Consider the following 15,167-nt stretch of genomic DNA (forward strand, 5'->3'; position numbering starts at 1 on the left):
TAAACGGTACGATTCGGACTTGAATCGGTGATCACATGATCGTTCACGTTTTCACTACACGCGGCGGCAGTTTTTTCGGAATCTTTTTGGCGCGTTTCTGCCAGGGGTAGAAGGATCTTTCAGCATTGAGGAAGATGAGGGAATCGAGCAGTTCGCTCGAGACCGTCCCACACGGCGGTCCAACCGGTTTGCTGAAGAAAATCTTTGATAGTGAATTGTATCGAGGTCATACTAATGATAACGTAGATCAAAATCATTGGTGATTGTAAGGTGCCATACTCTGAATTGATGCTGGCAGAGCGTTCTCTACCGCATGCAAGTACGGACGTGTTGGACGAAGATCGCGAAGTAAGTCTAGCTAAGTGTTGAGTGTTTCATGAATCCTGGGAAAAGTTTACAGTTGATATTCGTACACGAAATGTTTCTCGAATATACGGTTCTGATTAGAGATATTGGGACGGTTCTTGGTTTCGAATGAAATGTAATTTTCGAACGTATTGTAAATTACGATTTTTGATATTTTAATCAATTTAATAGCATCGGAATGTACTTTCAGGTCTAGTTACCACTTGGTAGGCTTCCCAAGTACTATAGCCAAACAATTCTTTTGGTCCATAGGTTGCGAGTGAGAATAGCGGCCGCTTATGGAATAAATCGAGATTTTTAATTATATTTACTCATAATTCATAATTCCAAATTTATACGATCAGAGTTTGAAGCTAATATAAGCAGCACTATTAGTAAACTTAGAGTGTTAATTACTGTATATTATTTATTTCATTCATCTTTTAGTTTATTTTAGTTCGGCATTCGTTTTATTTGAGACACCGACTTACTCGATCTCTATTATAGTAGCAGTAAAAAGTAATACACACTGCAAGAGACTATCCGTGTGTTCAATACAAATATGTAGCAATAAGTAAACCAGATGTTGATTTAATACTAAGTTCTCAATTAGAGGTACATATTTTCAAAATTACCCCTTATATTACAGAGAATGATCAGTTTAGTCTTTGTACAAATTTCGAAAAAAATATACTTCGATGTTAGTATAAGTGTATGCAAGTATATCAGTACTCAAAAATTTATTCAGCGTGTTTTACAGTACAGCGTGAAAATATATAATGTAGTAAATGTTTCATTTGTCTCAATAAATAAAGTGTACCGTGTGTATTAAGATATTTGTCGATAGTAAACAAGGTGAACAAAGAATGCATTGTATATGAATAATATTAATGCAAATTGATTCGATACATTCCTGTTTGCAATCGTAAATATATTTCATACACTTCGTTCAAATAATTTGGTATGTAAACAACAAAATTGTATATATTACATTAAGTAGCTATTATTACCTACTTAATTTTTTGCGTTCCTTAATTTTTATGTATGAATATACTCGCTGCATTTCTTTATTATTTATTAACTTGGTATCATTAGTTAATACAATAAGGTTCTTCAAACGTGTCTGTTGACAAGTAGAATAATATTAATGATGTATTAATACTAACATGTTCACCGCTATGTCTGACACAATTCTTCATTCTAGGATCTAAAAGGGTTGAAGAAATAATTGTTATATAAGATGTTACCTGAATTACTTCGAATTTGAATTTCGAAACTTGTTTTCATGAAAGAGGAAATTGACGTCATTTCAAAACATAAAACATGGTTTCGAATTTAATAAAACTGTTCTTTTTTAATTTAATATAACCATGACATTATTAAACGGTTAATTCTAATATTAAGTATTCATAGATATTAGGAAAACAATTTGAATTCTCTCGCATTTTACGAAGCACTTCTTATTTATTAGCGCCATTTCTAACTATTGTTTGAACGTGTTCCGCAGAAGCACTATGAGGTGGATTGCTGCAATCGTAGGACTAGTGTTCATTCTAGTCCTGCTTCAAGACTCCGAGGCCAGTTCCCTTATCCCCCGAGTGAGTAGTGAATTTACATACTAATATCAATCAAATAATATCATTATCTGATGTTGCCGATGTTGATCAATTTTAATCTTCCACGAAACAGCTGAAAGAAAGTGGCGCCCTGAAACATGTGGGGTTAATTTCACCTTGAAAATTATGCATCAACAAGTATTTTATCGTTTCTATAATAAGGACAGACGTCAACAAACATTGTTGTTTTACTAATGAACGATTTATTATTAAAAACCGTTTTAAAACCGTTGAGGTTAATCAGAACCCACGTGGTTCGCAGAAAGTTAAGAAGGTTCAGTAGTATTGAAACTTTGAAAATTGATTTCTTTCATTGTATTTAAACATTTGAATTTTGAACATTTGTTCATTGTCTTTGAACATTTAAATACAAAGTCGTCAATAAGGCTAGTGGTCATCACGGGACTCCAGGAGCTCAGAGGGCCAATACGATTGGTCGATCATGCTGTCTAAGAGCACACGTGCGACGCCAATGTCAATGATTCTGCTCAGAAGAATTATCGGCTAATTAGTTCATGCCAAGGTCATGATAATGAATCCAAGCATATTTACAAAATTATAATCACTTATAAATCTCTAAAAATAACACTTTAAGGCTATTACATAATGCTTTTCACATACAGCAAGACTAATTTTTCAATTTTTAAAAATATTCTTCTAATAGCTCATACCAAGCTCGTCTTCGTGAAAATAAGCAGATCTTAAATAATTGTAAATTTTACTGAGTTTGCCCAGTAGATTTCAAACAAATGAAACGATAAAATATTAACATACAACATAACATACATTTCCGAAGTATTAATTTTTTGATAAAATATTATTGATGATTCCAGTTTAATACTAACACAATTAATACCAATTGTAAATTTAACATTTAGTCAATCAGCATATGAAGTGTTTCAAAATTGATTTTGTAGTTTAAAGTGAAGTAAATTACAAGATGATTTGACACTCTCAATATTTTGTAATCGTCATTTGGAACACTATTCCTTGTTACAGATATTTAATTGTTTTCACTTAAGTCTAACACACTTACAAAGTCTACAGAATTTTTTTTCTTAATATTCTTTCATAGAAATCTATATTATTAATTCAATAATGCCTTTCTTATAGCATTGATAACAATTTACATTTCAGCAACCTAGTTCGAGTCGTGCACAAGTTTGAGCTTTGATTGTCCGATTGAAAATTCGTATTAAATCTCAATGTTTTGTCCGTTTCAGAGAAGATGGGCACGGAGTATAGACTTGAATGACGTTTTCCATATGTGGCATCAAAGTAGGCTACCAAGGGAGGTTGTGCCGACTGTGTACGTATTAAAACTCGAACCTTTCGCCGGCATTGATAAGTACAAAGGCGAACTCAAAGTGAACGTCACCTGGATGAACACTACTGATCGGATTATTCTGAACGTTCATCCACATCTAACAATCGACGACTACCACGTCAGGATTGTGGAACGATCACTGAAGGAAAGGTCAGCACTCAGGGAAATTAAAAACTTATTTGACCAAAGTTACGTTTTAATGAAACTGGGAATAACATGAATGGGTTAGAATCGTAGCGGAGTAATTGACATTTTCGAAAATTTCGCTTATGCCTTCAAATGCAATCCGTGTATATCAATCTGTTAAAAAGAGGAGTGAAGTGAACTGTTAAGTTACTATAAATTAACTTAATTTTATATTGTCTTAATATTAAATTTTGCCAGTGAAAAATACACATGCTAGTAAGCAACAACACTCCTTGTTTCTCACAATGAGACAATCTCAAATCTCGTTTTCCAAAATGTCACAAATCTGACTCACGCCACTATGGTTCTGATCAATTCCTATATTCGTCAATATATGAATATTAATGTTGAGAATAAACAAATCCACAAATAAACTGCATAGGAATGATAGTTTCGAAACATTATTATAAATTCGGTGAAATTATTTTGAAAAGGGAAAATGGATGGCCCATGTTGAACGTACACGTGCTCAGGGTAGAGCAGCCAACGGCGAAGAGACCTAAATTCGTGTTGCAGCTACAAGAAATGTTGGACAAAGGTACCGTTTGCGAAGTATCCATTAAATTCACCGGAAATCTAATCACCAACGAGACTAGCGGATTTTTCAAGAGCGAGTACATCGATTCGGATGGACAGAAACAGTAATTACAATAACATTGTTAACGCAAGAAATTGAATTATCTCGTATACATATTTTGATTTCCAATTTAGTAATTTCGTGGCTACTTACCTTGGACTGGGCCAAGCGCAGAAAGTGTTCCCGTGCATGGACGAGCCGCTTTTTAAAGCCATTTTCAAACTCGCTGTCTTACGTCCGAAAAACATGACAGCTAGATCAAATACTCCGCTTGCAATGTCTGTTGCGTCGTAAGTGAGCCGTTTTACTTTCAATCAATAAGTTCACGCATAAATAGGCACGCTTCCAATTTTTATCCATAAGATATTGTCAACCATACTGAGTAAACAATCTTTTCAAAATTTCTTGAAATGTTTATTCGAAAGCTTTCGATATTTTTATAAAACGGATAGTAGTTAATGTTTATTTAGAACCGTATTTTGCGTATATCTAATTTTATGCGTTGTTTTTACTGTTTGCACAGAGTTGACAAGCCAGACATGATTTGGGACTATTTCGAAGATACGCCACAAATGACAACTTATCAATTGGCTTTGGTTGTATCTGATTTCGAAAGTATATCCCCGACAAAGGAAGTCGACGAAATGAACGGAACGAGATTGGAAATTAAGGTTTGGGGTCGGAAAGAATACCTGAAGGCTTTGGAAAATGTACCTGACAAGGTGGTCACGATCATGAACTATTTCCAAGAATACTTTAACAGCTCTATTCTATTGCCGAAACTCGATTTAATGGCAATCCCATCGTACAGCGCTGCAAAACCTTCTGATGGCTGGGGTTTAATGCTTTTCAAGTATGTATTTACCGTAATTTAACATCTTCAAAGCGTATGTCTCATGCGAGTCAAGTAAAAAATTATACTTACAATTTATTAAATTATATATTACTCATTTTGAACTATGGCATCGTGATAATCAATATTAAATTACAAACGGTTCTTCTTACCACTCAATTGGCGAGCCTCGGGTCCATCTGGACCGAAAGTGTAAATTATTTGACCATCTAGTTTCTGACAATTAATTGAAATTTTTACACGTTTCATTAAATTCCGTAGAAAAATCAACGTGTCTAAGAAAATGCATTAAAAACAACTGATAAATAAGGTTATAAATAATCCTAACTATATTTACCTACCGTTCAAGAGATAAACTTTGGTAGTAGTGCTTATTCATTTGGTGGTAGTAGTAATTGAAATTTTTGTATTATAAAAATATCATGTAACGAATGTCATACGAGTTTATGATTTCGAATAAGGTCTAAATATAGTATTTGAAACTATAGTATTTGAAACTCAGTAATTGGATATGGAAAACAGTAGAAGTGGCTTATTATTATATTGCAATTAATATCTCAAATTCATTTCAATATTTCTGTTTGAAAACAATGTTTAATAACTAGAAGAAACTTGAAATACAATCAAGTACTTAGACAAACACAAAAGAGGTCAAATAAATTGCATTATTTAACAAAACTTTCGGAAGATTAGTTTAAGGGCACAGTAACTGGCACATCTACCCTATTTGCTGCTGATTTCGTGTTATGCGAAGTTTTTTCATATCCATGTAGAAGATTCGAGCTGTATTGGTTTAAAGAATTGTGAAGCTTGATTTCATTACAGAGAAAGCGAGCTAAGCAGTCCTTGCTACTGGAACACGGCCTATGAACTTGTCTATCAGTGGATCGGCCAGTATATCGCGACGTACCGTTTAAGCGATGCTCACGTTAACAAAGCTCTTAATTCGTTCCTAGCTTCAATGGCCACGGTGGATGTAAGTCAGATTTCTTGTGCTTGCAATCAAGATTTCTCGATTTAAACAGTTAGCTCATTCGTTCTACGTAGCTCAATCCGGACGAAGTTGAAGGAAAGTGGCCAATGACCATGCTGTACTCTCTCTATTACGAATTAGGGAAGACCGAACCTTTCTCTAGAGTCGCGGGAATCAAGAGAGAAGCAACATCATTGAAAAGTAAGTTTTAATGACAATACGACTTTCTTACAACTTCATCAGTTCTGCATAAATATAAAGCTTTCTTAAGCAGTCTAGTTGTCAAATATAGGGTAGTAGAGTCTGTTGCTATAGGCTGACCAATCTTGTGCCTTTGTGTTTTTCCTTTATTGTTTTCCGACACAATTAACTTTATATTTATCAAATAAAACGTATCAAAGCTTTTTATTCAAATCAAAACGAAATAAATGAATAAAATAAAACATTTGAGAAAAAATATTTTTCACAAGAAATTCACAAACTTCCGAAAAGTTACGAAAAATTTTATTTTGCAATACTCGAGGATATAATACTGAAGATGTTTGCCAACTTTCGTTGTAATCGCATCAATATATACATCGTTTCGAGATAATTGTGTTTGAACTTTAAGCCTCTCAGCGCACCAGTACCCCTACACGAGCTTATGTTCAACTCTCTCTGCAACTCTGAAACGATACGGTGTTTGCATTCGAAACTTCTGCCAAAATCCTCAAATTATCATTCAAGCTAAAAATATTTGTACTACAAAATTTTGAAGTAGTCTAATCCCATCAGTTTTTAAAGAAAAGGTTCATTAACTAAATATTCATTTCGATGAACATTCTGATAATTATTTAATATCGTTCTCTTTTACTTTCCAGTGGAACTAGTATTCCGAATGTTCAATTACACTCTTGGCCCGGATCTATTGCAGGAAGGAATCAGGAACTTCATTAAAGAAAACTCGGAAGGGTAGTAATGTTTTTCATCGATAATAAAATACTAATTGATAAATAGCTCAATTTCAACTCTCCGTGAAATAATCGTCTCACTTCACAATTCACTCGAAAAAAATGATAGTATCCATGATACGTCAGATTTTTATTCAAACTTTTACACTCATTTAAATAGGGAAAATCAATTGAAAACTTAAACCGAAGATACCCCCCCCCCCCCTCCTACAACTACGCCAATAGTCATCATAGAGTAATAAAAATGTAACCGAAGTGGTTTCTATTTATGCTCTATCGAATGACCCGTTTAAATCGGCTTCAGCAATTTAGAAACTGTTCTCATAACCAGAAACTGAATTCTAGATATTCACCATTTATTCCTTTAGTAATGTAGGCATAAACATTCTATTTTGAGTTATTGGGAATTGTGTGACTTTCTATTTTGAGAAATCGTTTCGAAAAATATAATTCAGTAAAATTAAATAAGGATTATTATTCTGGAGAATAATATTTTATTTTATTCGACTGTATTCCATATTTTTATATTTTTGTGAATTAACAATTTTATTTGAAGTTTTATTTCTTTCGAAGACTACTTCCAGGTGGTTATTAGATTACTTTTAGTTGTTTTGTAACTATACGTATTATCATTTCAATTTACTTTTATGTACAATTTTAACGTAAATTATTCCAGAACACAGCGGTTAGTCTATACAGACGAAATCTACAGCCGACTGAACGACGTTGTCAATGGAACGGACATTTTACCCCCAGGTTCAACGATCAACAGCATCGCTGTATCGTGGATCAATCGAAACAGAATACCAGTGGTCACGGTCATACGGGATTATGAAACTGAAACGATTACCTTCAGCCAGGTAAGTGTACTTACGTTTCTAGGCTTATCGAACAAAAGTGCTGTATCCCTCAGGGACACCGAAACCGGAACAATAATGTGATTTTCGCATGGATAACGCCGCAACGTCGAGGAAATGGCGTAATCAATTTGTTTGTGAACATTTTGAATGAAACCGTCCTTATCTGAGTGCAAGATGATTTTTAGATGACAGAACGAATCTTTTCATCTTAGGTTGTATGAGTTATGTTTTCAATAGGATTCCTTAGATCTTTCAGTAGAAAAAAGGCAATTATCCAAGCGACTATACACATCACTAAAATATTCGGCCACCTTTTAAAACGGAATAAATTTTTCAAAATTGAACCAAATCACTTGAACTGTGTTTTGAGATGTTAAAAGGACTAGTTCACTGGACAATATCTAAACTATTATATATACATATATTTACATTGGGCGTATACTTGTCAAACAATGGTCACATTGATAACAGGAGTCCAATATTTGTTGTTTTCTTATTTAGTCATAAAGTCTCATAAAAATCTGAACGCGACGATTTTCACTGCGAACGATTCACACGTAAATAGGTTTTCAAATGAACGGATGTACAGTTGTGTAAACGATAATAGAATGAGAATGGTGTCTGCCCTTGAGAAGAAAAAAAAGTTCTGCTGTATCTTTAGAGGCGTATGAGGTGTAATCAAAATAAAAAACTAAACGTCTGATAATCTTAATAATAAAACAATCTAATCGCCGGATTCCTGATAATTATTTTCACAAGTATTCCAAGTCCTACGATTACTTTGTTACAGTAACTAGCCACTAAACATTTTCACCTTGATAACTTTTCAAGGTGAAATAAATAATTGGATTTTGTTTAAAACGTGACAGTTATGACTCGACTGAGAAATTAACCCTTTGCACTACGATTTCTCTCGCAGCTATTTCGATTAACACCTCTTTGTCATTGATAAATTCCTAGATGCGCAAGAAAATTTATATTTAATGCATGCCAACCTTTGCATTAATGTTTAAACGTTGATAACTGCAAAATAATTGCATAACTTGATTTTTCGTCAATTGTGTTCGAAATCTTCGCAACCAGCCTGACACGTTGTTACAGTGCAAGGGGTTAAAATCGAACAAAAACGTTTGTCGTTCGTAATGTGTTCACATTATGTAATTTGATTGTGTATTGCATCCAAAAATATACAGACGTGACGCAGTGTGTTGGATGTAAATTATTCAAGCAACAATCCTTTGCTAGTCAGAATAGGAGAAAAATTGCCTCTTCTACTTTTGAAGAAAAATTGCCTCTTTTATTAAAGTTATTATTTCAAATATATTACTGTATGAAAAATATATAAATTATATAAATTTCTTCAAGACAAAAACTTAATATCTACGCATTGTAGTTGATTTTTGCATTCTTATTTAGAAATATTTTTAAAAATATTCTTTACATAATTATGTAAATATGACGCGTTCCATTCTTATTTGAAAAAGAAATTTTTCTGTTGACTATAGTCATCTACGTTTATAACTTTTCACATTATCGACAACCTGTAGTATAGTTCTTGGATATGGAGAAGTTAAATCAATTGCCTTGATGAGATTTGATCCCGCTAATATGCAAATACAATTAATTTTATCTCTGTTAATGTTCACAGAAAGTTTATCTTAGAGAAGCACCGCCAGAATCGTCGTCTAAATTGTACTATAAATGGGATATACCGCTTGTAATCGCAACGGAGGATAAATGGGAACTAGACAAACCGTGTCGCTTATGGTTGACGAAGTCCAATGAACCGATAAATCTCACTATTCCCGACACTTATGACGAAGACAAATTTATTATTGTTAATCCCGAAGAAATAGGTACAAGCACATGTTGAACAGAATATAAAATTAATCCACTCTGTTTTCATATCACTATCGTTATTTTAACCTATTTAGGACATAATAACGAGTCAGACTCGAGACGAAGATTTCAAACAAAATCTCCACTATACAAACGTTCATCATTTTTTATAACGTCTCACAATCAGAAAAGTATAATGCGCTATACATATTGAAGTATATATTTAACGAATAATAATGAACGAAATATTTATTATAGTATTGTATTCATACTTTATTGTATTCGCCAGGTTAACATTCTCATTATACAACAACTGATATTTAAATCCATTAGCGTCTTACAAAACTATTCTTTTTCCAAATGTTCATTCTTGATGCTTTTTAATCTTCTTTTCACTGTGTACGAACTTTTGGTTCTAATTTGTTCGATCCTTCATTGCTATCTTTACTAATTTTTCTAAAGTAGTTCAAGCCTCAGCGAAATAATCATTTTTGGTAGATTTTCATTTTTACTTGTTACATTTATCGTCTGAGTTGAGTATTACAACTGAATTGCTCAAGGAATTATAATTACAAAGTAATTCGATCACATTATAATTCTATCACATTATAATTCTATCACATTGTAATTCATAGTTCAGATCACCGTTCAATTAAATTCCAATGTAATTCCAAATTGCTATCGGAGTACAATTACTCCAAAATTCTATGTAATTAAATTACATTAATTACGATGTAATTGAAGTAAAATTGCGAATTAAAAAAATATTAAATGAATAGGTAAGAGGAGAAAATATACGCAGAAGAGACAACAAATGAGTATACGAAAGAAAAACATAAAAGTGTGTTTGTGACTTCAATGTTCTGAACTGCATTTCAATTACATCGTATTTCAACTATATCATATTTCAATTGCATTGTGTGTATTTGAATTACATTCGTGACTAAAATAATCAGCAATTGCATTAACTGGAAGATTTTAATTATATAACTGAATTACAACGTAGTTAAATTACTATGTAATTAAAATACAATGTAATTGAATTGCGAAATTGAACTGCAATCCAATGGTATTAGCACAACACTGATCGTCCGTATACGCGATATCATATAAACTTACTATTATAACTTGGAAAGTGTTAGATTTTAATAGCAACGTATTCAAATGAAATTGTGTTTTACAGGAATGTTCCCCGTGAATTATGACATATGTAACTGGAGATTGCTGTCGGAATATTTGCAAAGCGACAAACGCGAAACAATTCCAGTTTTGACTAGAGCGAAACTCATCCACGACGCGTGGAATTTAGCGTACGCAGGTGAACTCTGTTTCGGAATTGCATTGAACATGACGCTCTCATTAAAAGAAGAAAGGAGTCATGTGGTGTGGGAACCTGTATTCATGATGATCGACCATATTGGAAGACGCATCCAAGGAAGTGGATCAGTCCAACCTAAATTTGAGGTAAACTCGAGAACATTGTTTCAATGGTACAATAATGAACGGTTCATTATGTGGCAGGCTATGCAAAGACAGAATTCTATAAATATTGTTGTTTCAGGAATATAGAAGAATCTACAAAAAAATAACTTTACAAATATTGTTGTTTCAGGCATATGTACGAACATTGCTAATACCTTTGTACGTTGAACTAAATGAATCGAATCGAGACGGTGAACCGTCTTGGAAAACTCATATGCGCACAATGGCGAAGCATTTCCTGTGCCATTTTGGTTACAGTCCATGCGTGGTTGAAGCTAGACAAGAGTATAAGAAATGGTTGACCAATGAAGAACCGGATAAAGGGAATCCGTATGTAATTTATTTCTTATCCCAGTTCTAAAAAGAATATCTAAAATCGGTTAGATTTTCAATTTTCTACGATGTAAAGTTGTTGAATATGTCGAACTGTATAACATATTTAAATTTCATCTGAATGAAAAAGGTGTACGCTGTTTTAAATAATTATTGATATTCAGTATTACCGAGTAAACATTTTTAAGGAGTATTTTATTTCATTTCCATCTTTTCACAAAATTAATTTTACATTTCAATAAAATGATCACGTATCTTTTTTTAATCCTCTTTAGAGTGGCCAATGAATTTATCTGCCCTGTGTTCAAATGGGGTACCGACGAAGAATGGGAATTTGGCCTGCAACGTGTCATTAACTTCCCGCAGAATACACCCGAAAGGAAACAGAATGAACGCACGTACTTGTTGAAATCTCTAGCGGGATGTACGAAAGACAAGCGCAGAATGGAAAGGTATAGCTAATTTTGTGTGCTGAGTGCTAAATCAATTTTCTAAACTAAATTTGAAATGTGAATAGAGAACGCGAAAATAATTAAAGAAAAGCTCACATGAATATATACAACGGCTTTAAAAAGTATTTGAACATATTGTCAGCAGTAATTTCGAATGTTTATCAATGCGTTTAGGAAATGGTGAACGTATAATGGTGCATGCATGTAAAAATGGAAATGCTTGAAAATGGTCAATTAGCCTAATAATTCAGCAAATCTTTTATCCGAATCAAATAAAAGAACTATTCTTTCAAAATAGTCGATAAAAACGCAGATAGTTATACCAAAAATTATATCAATGCCTTAATCACGTTCCTGGAAATAATGACAGCCTCATGGGTTTTCCTTTATAATTATGTTTTCCTTCTGCGCCATACATTACGTTCACTATTAGACTGCGGCTTTTATCCATTTGTTTTTTTTTGCATTTTATGCAATAAGTTATTTAGTTTATCTAAGTACATTCATATTTAAATTTTATCAAAAATTAATGTATAATTCTAAAACTGATTACAATTATAAATTTTATTTTCTTTAATACGAGATCACACACATTTCTATAATTTTATGTATAAATCTCAAATTTATACACGAGTTTATTATAAATTTATAAATAGATTTAATCTTCCTAATAATTTACTTATGAGTTTTATATTTGTATATCATTTTATATAAAAATTCATGTCTAAATTTCATTACAAGTTACTATAAATTTAATTCTTTTATGTATTTACAAGAGAATGAAATTCTTTAAAAGAATTAGTGATAATTTCATATTACCATTAAACGAAGGGGTTTGAAATTTCACAGAATTGTATTGTAGACAAATATCATTATTCAGCAAACAAAAAAATGCTATAAATGACGAATCTAATGTTACCGAAATAATTTTAGGTTATTGCACGTAATTTTCGAGAAAAATGGAAACTTCTCGGATTCCGATATCCGCCTCATCTTCACCACGTTAACTGGCGACGCAGTTTTCACGAGCGTCCTATCCAACTTCTTGACCAAACATTGGGACACTGTGAAACCGAGATTCGAGAACAATACACAAGGATGGAACAAGGGAATAATGGATTTAATATCCTCCGTATTTAATAATAGTAGTAGTACCCAGGAAGAAGAAAAGACTGCGAGTAGTGTCATCGTAGATATGTCATCCATGACATACGAAAAGGAATGGGAGTTGAAGAACCTTCCAGTAATTGAATCATGGCTCAACGAATACTTATGCATACGTAACAATGGAACATGTGACCACTATCCCGAAATAATGTTTTATGGATAACAATACAAACACGTTGTGCATTTGAAGATAACACATTTCTTCAAATTTGTTTCGCTATAAAGAACTTTGCGCATGTAATATTCACTGAAACAACTTATGAACTTGCATTTCCTAAATATTATTTAATTCTTCGATTGTATTTAATGCAAATTTTCTTGACGATTTATGGTCCAACTGTATATATGATCGATCTGGCGTGTCATTAGAGTGATTATTAGAAGTCGAGGTTAATATTCAAAGGAATCGCACGAATGTTAAACGATGAAGCAGAGGAAGCTTTTAATAAATAAGTTAATCGGTATCATATGATTTTGTATCATATACTTCGTTTATTTTGGTGGACAAGAAGTTCTAGCATATCTGTAATTGCTGCAAAATGTTCACATAAAGATAATAGAAAGAATTGTATAAATTGCGCGTAACGAAAGTCATTGTTGATTGTGGGGGTTAAAGTCATAGTAGTGTAAATGACATTTTCGAAAATTGTCCACACTACGCATTGATATGTAATTTACACAGGTCAAAATGTTAAAAATACGAGCGAAATAAGCTATAACTTAATTATAAAATAACTTAACCGTAAATTAACTTAATTGTAAAATATAAATGAACCAAACTATAAATTGAAATATAAATGAACTAAACTATAAATTTCTTGTCTCTTGCAATCAGGAAAATGTGACACACGCCGCTATGACTTTAACCCTGTTAATTGTTGTGTATAGCTTAATTGTTATTCGAAAATTTAGAAAATTCAGAAACATGTAATAAATGTAACAATAAAAACGTTTAAATACTGTTTTAACTCAATGAAATCACAAGATTATGCCCCGTCGATTAAATATTTCTCAAATTTCTTAAATATTTAATTTCCTAGACATCGAGAGTTCTCGGTGGCCAAGTCTTTAATATTCGCGGAATCGCGATGCCTGTCCTGCAACATGCTAAAAAACGTAATGTGTTGTAAGCATTGTATAACATACTGACATAATTATTCGGCTCGATGACCTTGTTAGACCTTCCGAACGTTGAAATGAACGAATTGCTTCTGTCAGTTGCATAACGAGCATCGTCTGACCGCAGCGACACTCGATAATTTCAAAAACAGGAAGAATGATAGTCTGCTCATAATTGGAACGGATTTATTCTTTTTTTTCACGAGTATTCTACGACGTGCTCCGATCGTCAGCATACTCCAAAAATAATTCATCTCAACTGATGTTTGCATCTTATGTTTTCAGTATTGTGTTCATTTTTGCTTGACTTACGAGAGAATTTATAGGTAAAAAGGTGGTAGGAAGAGCTGCCCTACGACCGAGCACTTAAAGTTTTTCTTGAATAAATAAAACAAATAGTGATATGTTTAGATCTTCTTTGCATTAACTACAACTGAATATACATCAATACTTAAATTAAATCAACATTTTATTAAATATTGATTATTTCATCAATAATTCAATAAATTATTTGAATTCGTATATTGTAACAACTTTTTCTGAAATTGTTATATAGAAGAAAAATATCGAGATTCTTTTACATACAGAATTATGTCAGTGTAAAGTAAAGTAAAGTAAAGTATTAAGTAAACCATTATTCATTTCTTCATTGATTAATTGTAATTTTATATGGTCGAATACATTTTCCCAGAGTTTCCATTGGTCAAATATTTATTTCCAAGCATCGTTTCGCCTATCCGTTATTTTTCAGTGTATAATAAGCAAATGTGATAATTATGATCTGAGCTGTCACTTTATATTAAACCAATTTGAATATTAGTACTAATATTAAGTTATATGAATGTCATTTGGAAATATTCATTGTGTATTTTCGAACAAAGCAGTTGTTCTTAATTCGTTTAATCCACTCATGTTTAAAGTGCAATCGTGGTAGATCAAGCAGAAGACGGCTATTATCATTATCTGCCAATCCCTCTCGTCATTTAAAAAAATGTTATCTGTTTCTTAGTTAATAATGAGAACATGGACGGCAAATACTCCGAATAATACTTGTCATCATCCTCATGACACCTTCTGTTTTAAAGCTC

At 32.6% G+C, this 15,167-nt stretch overlaps 1 protein-coding gene and 1 long non-coding RNA gene across 2 annotated transcripts; both read left to right on the top strand.

Annotated features, from left to right (window-relative positions):
• The first annotated feature begins 147 nt into the window (after positions 1 to 147).
• On the top strand, positions 148 to 13,928 carry LOC117225527 (aminopeptidase N). Its single transcript, XM_033479173.2, has 15 exons — positions 148 to 348; positions 1,853 to 1,943; positions 3,185 to 3,438; positions 3,909 to 4,115; positions 4,186 to 4,341; positions 4,575 to 4,904; positions 5,730 to 5,880; positions 5,952 to 6,078; positions 6,738 to 6,828; positions 7,504 to 7,687; positions 9,336 to 9,543; positions 10,710 to 10,990; positions 11,139 to 11,338; positions 11,617 to 11,793; positions 12,727 to 13,928. The coding sequence occupies exons 1-15, from the start codon at positions 314 to 316 to the stop codon at positions 13,121 to 13,123; spliced, it is 2,889 nt and encodes a 962-aa protein (XP_033335064.2). The 5' UTR covers positions 148 to 313; the 3' UTR covers positions 13,124 to 13,928.
• LOC117225529 (uncharacterized) lies at positions 355 to 1,212 on the top strand. The gene is made up of 2 exons (XR_004491533.2): positions 355 to 481; positions 557 to 1,212. It is a non-coding gene; the product is annotated as an uncharacterized LOC117225529 (long non-coding RNA).
• Positions 13,929 to 15,167: the final 1,239 nt, after the last annotated feature.

The sequence above is a fragment of the Megalopta genalis genome, chromosome 2, assembly GCF_051020955.1.
Source record: "Megalopta genalis isolate 19385.01 chromosome 2, iyMegGena1_principal, whole genome shotgun sequence".
Lineage (NCBI taxonomy): Eukaryota > Metazoa > Arthropoda > Insecta > Hymenoptera > Halictidae > Megalopta > Megalopta genalis.

Excerpts from the sequence above, each read along its gene's own strand:
- LOC117225527 (XM_033479173.2), top strand. The coding sequence starts at position 314 with ATGCAAGTACGGACGTGTTGGACGAAGATCGCGAA. Across the intron at positions 7,688-9,335 it reads AAACGATTACCTTCAGCCAG|AAAGTTTATCTTAGAGAAGC; the intron begins GTAAGTGTACTT and ends TAATGTTCACAG. Across the intron at positions 11,794-12,726 it reads GACAAGCGCAGAATGGAAAG|GTTATTGCACGTAATTTTCG; the intron begins GTATAGCTAATT and ends AAATAATTTTAG.